Raw genomic sequence first — 6,674 nt, 5'->3', positions numbered from 1 at the left:
CACAGTATGGATCCTATAGAAGTACAGTATGACGTCATTGTAAATTGATCTGAAGTTGTAGGCCCTGCAATTGTTATTGGTTGTATGGCTTAATCACATTTGAACATCGACACAGTATGGATCCTATAGAAGTACAGTATGACGTCATTGTAAATTGATCTGAAGTTGTTCAGACGTATGAGAAGCTTTTGCTAGGAGAAAACGAGTGCTGCCCTCTTGTGGCCGCTAGCTGTACACAGCACTGCCCGCACCCAAGGAAGATTGATTTCGAGCGCGTGAGAGAGAGAGACGATTGGCATGAAAACAGTCCAGGCCCTTGGTCCATCTGCTCATCACATTTTTACATAATCACTCTAAAAACGGCATCACGCAGGACTTTTCACCATGAATAGAGGAATTTATTTATTTATTTGTATCATCATTCCGACGTGATAGACAATGAACCTCCCATGGGTTTAGTGCTTTCAGTTCAGGGATTTCCAGGTGTTTCAAGGAGTTTCCAGGTGTGGTCCACAACTGTATGAGTCCAAGAAGCGCAGGTGGAAAGCACCGAGTCGTACTAAGGCCTCCTCCAGCACGACCGAAGAGACCCCCACACACAGCCTTGGGAGAGGACACACATACAAAAAGGCAAAAAACACACACCCACACAAACACACACACACACACACACACACACACACACACACACACACACACACACGCTAATTGATTCCAAGTCTACCAAGTGTTTAATTTCCATTAAAAAATGACACATATGTCTGTCTGTCTGCATGTGTGCATGTTTGCGTGTGGGCGTGTTGCTTGATGGGTCTAACCTGAGGTGGTATTCCCCGCCCGTGTTTCCGTTCTCACTCCCCGCTCCAACACACACTCCCTGCTCCTCCAGGAGTTCCTGACAGTACAAAACATCTGCCTCCACAGCTGCAGCCTGGAGACACACACACACACACACACACACACACACACACACACACACACACACACACACACACACACACACACACACACACACACACACACACACACACACACACACACACACACACACACACAGATACTCATACAGGTGGCGAAGGAGGCATGCAAGTACCTTAAGAACGTACTACGGTAAGTATCAAAGTATAAAAGAGAGGTAAAAAAAAAAAAAAAATTTCAAATGCTTGCTGACAAGACTTTATACTGTTTCTCCATGAAGCTGAGCTGTGCTGCATTGTGTTGACCTTTGCCCGCTTCAGCACCTCGGCAGGTAGGTCTACACGGGGGTAAACATAGAACCCTCCTACGGCTGGCTGGCAGGACATCCCTGGGAGGGAGTTCAGGAAGTCGTGAGCTCGAAGAGCGTTTTCAGTCAGAGTCGCCAAATTGGTCAGTATTTCCTGCAATGGACAGGAAAATGATCTGGATTGGAAACAGCGTTTTTTTGGGGGGGGGGCGGTTCTGACAGTTGCAAGTGACATTTTTGAAGATGTTGTGCATTTCTGGTCTGGGAACAATAAAGAACTATGGTATCTTACCTTATTGAATACATTTGTTTTAATTTATTGGTGGGATAAGTTTAAACGATTGTGAGGAAACTAATTTCGAATAACTAAATCCTTAAATGTATTTTTTTTTTTATTTATATGCCTGATGTGCCTGATGTTCTCAGTGCATCAGAGACTCGCCCCTCCCCGACTTTAAAGACACAATGAAGCAGCTCAGCTGTAAAAATTGGCCCCAAGTCCAGTAGTGCTGGTGTGCCATTCTCAAGTGGCTGAGCCCAAGCTTGAGCAATAAGACAATGATTTGAATATAACCCCATTCTGGGCCCTCGACCATGATGAGTCGCCTGCTCCACTACCTGAGTGTACAAGTCGTAGGATGGCTCAGAGGGCTGGGGTGGGTTGAGCAGGATGTCCAGAGCAAGCTGGCCTGGGACTGGGCTGCTGATGTCCATATTCACTAAAGTCTCAGCAAAGATCATCACTTCCTTGTCCACGTTCACCAGCTCCATGTATCCAGCCCTCAGGCCACATCTAGGAACACAATATGGTATGATATATACATGATTTAATATGATACTCTATCTAAAAACATTAAACTGGTACTGGAAAAGGTTATCTTTTATTATTTTTAACAGGTTATTACTATAACAAGAACTCACTCTCCCATGAGGCCATTGGATAAGGAGTGGAAGGATGCCATCTGCACACTGTCCCAGTACTTCGGCCCCATATCAAACAGAACCTTCTTATAGGAAACCCACTGGATCCCTGATCCGTGCACGCTGTGCTGATCCACCTACAGAATACAATCATTGAAGGGGAAAGACTGTAAAAACAGTTTGGAATCTGAAAGACTTTACACATCAAATGTGATTGTTGCACTAATCTAAGCCACTAAATCACTAATTCATAGTTACCTCATTAACCAATAGGAAGAGTTTCTCAGCTGCAGCAAATTTGATCACTTCTTCGATAGACTTTCTGTTCTGTACATGGCCTTGATTCACAAAGACAACAGAGGACAATTAGCTACTTGCTTTAATTTCAAATAAATGATAATTTTTTTATTGATTTACATCACTACAACACGTCACACAACATATTTACCAAACGGTTAAAAGATTCTGTCCAAGAAAAAGTTTTACGGTCGAAGCACATAGGGTCTGATACCTGTGGGGTTTCCTGGGTTACTGATGAATATTGCCATTGGCCTGCAGCACCCCCTAGCGGTGCGAATGGCGCGTTGCAGCTCTTCCAGATCCATAGCCCAGCCGGTGTCTTCTCGTAGGCGGTAGGGCACGGATCTGATCCCAGCCAAGCCCAACACCATGGCCAGGGTGTGGGGGTAAGGCAGGGGGACCAACACCCCGTTCTGGGGCTCCCCCTCCGAACTACTGAGCAACTTCGTCATCATCTATAGACAACAAACCGCATCTTTAGGATATCACTTCTTTTTTTCAAAGCTGCCCATGAAGAGGCCATGCTACATGGGGAGTGAGCCACCAGGCCCTCAGGGACTTGGAAATCCTGCTCAGAGTAAGCTTGGGCAATTGTGTCCACTAGCCAATGGGACAAGCCTTGTTTCGACACTGGTTGACCCAATTGCTTAGTTGCATAATGAGAAACGGGAAAGCTATAAAAGCTGCAAGCCAGGAAATTACGTCACGTTCTTGACGAACCGGAGTACCATACATAATGGATAGCACCATAACCCAAATGTCCCCAACAAACCTAAATGTACCTATACCAAACCGCCAGATACATTTTAAGCAATGGCCTAACATGCAGAGAAAACATAAGTTATGACCTACTAAACCATAGCAAACAAAGAGCTGAGTGTGAACACGTCTCAGCTACTGTGTACGATCCACATGGGCCCTCAAAGCCCTAACTGGGCATGATGTATGAAGAGCCACCCCTGTTTGACAAGCTGGCTCAGTGTGAAATGCCTCCAGCTCAATAGCACTGTTAATTGACTGAGGGTTTAGCACTTTGGGGAGGGAGAACGGATTCGGCCAAAGCGACACTGTATTCTGTGTGAAAAACTTAAGATCAGATTGTCCCAAGATGGGGCCCTCAAACATCTGCCTGGCCGCAGACGGTTTGCACCCTTTAAAAACTGATACCATAAGGTGTTTTCCCACAGACAGACCCCCTACTAAACCATGGAATGCAGAGATAGCGGCTGCATAGACCCTTAGGGTGCTGGCTGCCCTCCTAGTGTCCCAGAGAGACTGGAGGAAATGGAGTAACGCCGCCACTGGGCAGGACTTTGGGTCAAAACCCCCGGTCTTGACACCATGAAGAGGTCTACCTCCATCTTTGCTGGTAGTTGAGATGTGTGCCTGAGCCCGTGATACAGTAGCAACCCCACCTCCTGCGAACAGTGGCTGCTGGGGCAGGTGGAAAACAGAAACAACGCTGACAAGTGCGAGAGAAATGACCCCACCTGCTGCTAACAGAGGCTAAGGGAGGGACAACTCAGGATGCTGTGCATAGTGGCTAATTGAATAAACAGCCAACTGTGAAGCAAGGTATCAGAATAGAAAAAGCTGCCGACAGCTAACGGGATAAGAAAGTGGCTACTGGGACAGGTGGAACAGACACAATAGAGAAAAATGCATTGAGTGTATTGACCCAGCCTGCTGCAAACAGCGACTAACGGAATGAGACATATTTTGGGCTATATGAAGTGGGCAGAGTACTGACAGCACACAGCAGCCAAGCTAATTAAGCTATTTTAAACAATGTAACTTTTTTCTTCTTTTTTTTTACAAAAACACTATCACCGTTCACCCGAACGTGCAGGGTTTGTTTTATTATAGGCAAAACCTCGACTGCTGCCGCAGAGAGGACTCAGCCTATCACTTGTGTTAAATCAGGGTATAATATTCAACTTAAAGACTCCACCATACACGTAAACGTCTGGGGTATCAATTACTCAAAAACAGGGTAGAAACGTTAACGGGAAGACTTAAAGCAATCCTTAGGGGCGCAAGGCGCCTGCACGATTAACGTGACGGTTTGAAGATCTCGTCAGATACCGTCAGAGTTCTCCAAAACCCCGAGCAGATGAAGATGCTGTGGGCGTCTGTGGGCACACCGGCGTCTCTTCTAGTGATGAACTCTGCGATTCTGTGCTGGATGTAAACTAGGCCCGATGAAGGAGTGTAGCAACCTGATGGATAGGATAATAATACTTGATTGATCCCGGAGGGGGGAATTAAGCTGTCACAGCAAAAATATATATTCAGCATTTATTAATCTGCATTCTTCAATTTTGCATTGGGCCATAAATCCACTGCCATCATAAGTGGTTTTATGCAAATAAGTTTGAACCCAGTACACTGGGGCTGGGACTCAAACTCTCTCTAACAAGACTTTCTTGCTACCTTTAAAATACATATTGACCAGAATGTGTGTGTGTTTGTGTGTGTGTGTGTGTGTGTGTGTGTGTGTGTGTGTGTGTGTGTGTGTGTGTGTGTGTGTGTGTGTGTGTGTGTGTGTGTGTGTGTGTGTGTGTGTGTGTGTGTGTGTGTGTGTGTGTGTGTGTGTGTCTGTGTGTCTGTGTGTCTGTGTGTGCTCGTGTGGTGACCCCTACCCACGCTGGATCCTTCACAGCTCTGTATGAGCCTCCGAGCTCTCTGGCGAACATCTAGCGCAAAGTTCTCATCACTGAGGAGCTCAGGGTAGAGACACACTGCCAGTACCTGAGAGAGAGAGAGAGAGAGAGAGAGAGAGAGAGAGAGAGAGAGAGAGAGAGAGAGAGAGAGAGAGAGAGAGAGGAGGGGGGGAGGGAGAGAGAGAAGGATGAAGAGGGAGAGGGAAAGAGGTAGTGAGAGAGGGAGGAGGGTGAGAGGGAGGAGAGGGAGGGAGAGAGAAGGAGGGAGACGGAGAGGGAGGAGGGAGAAATCGAGAAGGAGAGAGAGGGAGAGAGAGGGAGGGAGACGGAGAGGGAGAGGTGTGTTGGAAAGATCACACACAGATAAACACACAGATTATATCACAATCCCAGTGAGAGAGATTTTGGAAGCTATAGTGTAGACCCACCCAGAAGAACCGAACATAATGCCGTATTTGATAATACATATATCCATGGACCCAGAACAATATAATTGAATGGTGTATTCAACATCCATTCATAACAGACCCGGCAGAATAGAGTGAAGTATTCAAATTGTTATCCATAGACCCAGGTCCTGACCTGTTGCAGGAAAGTAATGGGTGGGACCCCTTCCCGCTGTGGATCAAATGAGCACAAGTCGACCACACGGGAGAAGGTCTTCGGGACCCCCTGGGATAGCGGGGAAGAATCATGTGAGAAGTTGCTTTGTAAATAATCATACATATAATTATGATAAATATATAATTTCAGCTAGTTAACCACTCTGGAAATTGGAACCTGTGTGTGTGTGCGTGCGTGTGTGGGAGAACGTTTGGGGTGAGCGCTTTACCTGTGCGAGCTCTTGGGTGATATGTAGTGCGCGTGCCCTCAGCGCATTGCATGGCGACTCTCCGATGGCTTTCAACCTGGGGTTGACGTCCAGCAGAGATGTCCTCATCCTTTAACCACGCACCGAAAAGTACTACTCAATGAAATCCGTTATTCCGCAGTCGGGCGAGCTGCAGATGGAGCCCAATATATAGCCGCCGTGCGTGAACCGCGCGAGGTGCCCTAACCAAGAATGGCCGAATCACCGCTGTCGATCACAGTAACCGCTAGACGAGTTTAAGATGAACCATTAACTGATGTCTGTCGTTGATTAGTCTGTTGCTGACTTTGGTCGAAGCATGTGGAAATAATATTTTAGGATATTTGAGTGCTGCAGGCAGCGCTCAACTTTAGTGTGATTGCCGATGCAGCAGCATTCATTTATCAAGCATAAATGTTCTACTTGTATAAAGATTATACTCTTCTGAAATAAATTTAAATATAAGGCAATGGGCGGAATCAAATCAAATCCTCTTCAACAACTTACTAACGCTAATCCATCTGTATTTTCTCAGCTACCGATTGTATTCAACCTTTAAACGGGGTACAAGTATTTAAGCTATTCACCTTTATTCAACTCTTATATCTTTAACGGGTTTTGAACAATTAGAGTGTACGTTGCTTTCATTCCTTTGCTGAGTTTATAATGTTTGAGTGTGTGTGTGTGTGTGTGGGTGGGGGGGGGCTGTCATCAA

General features: G+C 46.1%; 1 protein-coding gene across 3 annotated transcripts; it reads right to left on the bottom strand.

The window, feature by feature from the left end:
- Nucleotides 1-386: 386 nt before the first annotated feature.
- LOC130393867 (alanine aminotransferase 2-like) lies at nt 387-6,120 on the bottom strand. 3 transcript variants are annotated; one of them, XM_056604623.1, is made up of 11 exons: nt 5,942-6,120; nt 5,692-5,781; nt 5,089-5,197; nt 4,532-4,665; nt 2,658-2,901; nt 2,405-2,484; nt 2,147-2,283; nt 1,844-2,018; nt 1,224-1,379; nt 819-931; nt 387-603 (listed from the first exon to the last, which is right to left on the bottom strand). In XM_056604623.1, the coding sequence occupies exons 1-11, from the start codon at nt 6,047-6,049 to the stop codon at nt 489-491; spliced, it is 1,461 nt and encodes a 486-aa protein (XP_056460598.1). In that variant the 5' UTR covers nt 6,050-6,120; the 3' UTR covers nt 387-488. The 3 variants fall into 3 exon arrangements, with proteins under 3 accessions (XP_056460598.1, XP_056460599.1, XP_056460600.1); XM_056604624.1 differs by having other exon boundaries at nt 1,242-1,379; XM_056604625.1 differs by lacking the exon at nt 4,532-4,665 and having other exon boundaries at nt 5,093-5,197.
- Nucleotides 6,121-6,674: the final 554 nt, after the last annotated feature.

Source organism: Gadus chalcogrammus, chromosome 12 (genome assembly GCF_026213295.1).
Source record: "Gadus chalcogrammus isolate NIFS_2021 chromosome 12, NIFS_Gcha_1.0, whole genome shotgun sequence".
Taxonomy (NCBI): Eukaryota; Metazoa; Chordata; class Actinopteri; order Gadiformes; family Gadidae; genus Gadus; species Gadus chalcogrammus.
This window is presented reverse-complemented; position numbering and strand designations above follow the sequence as displayed.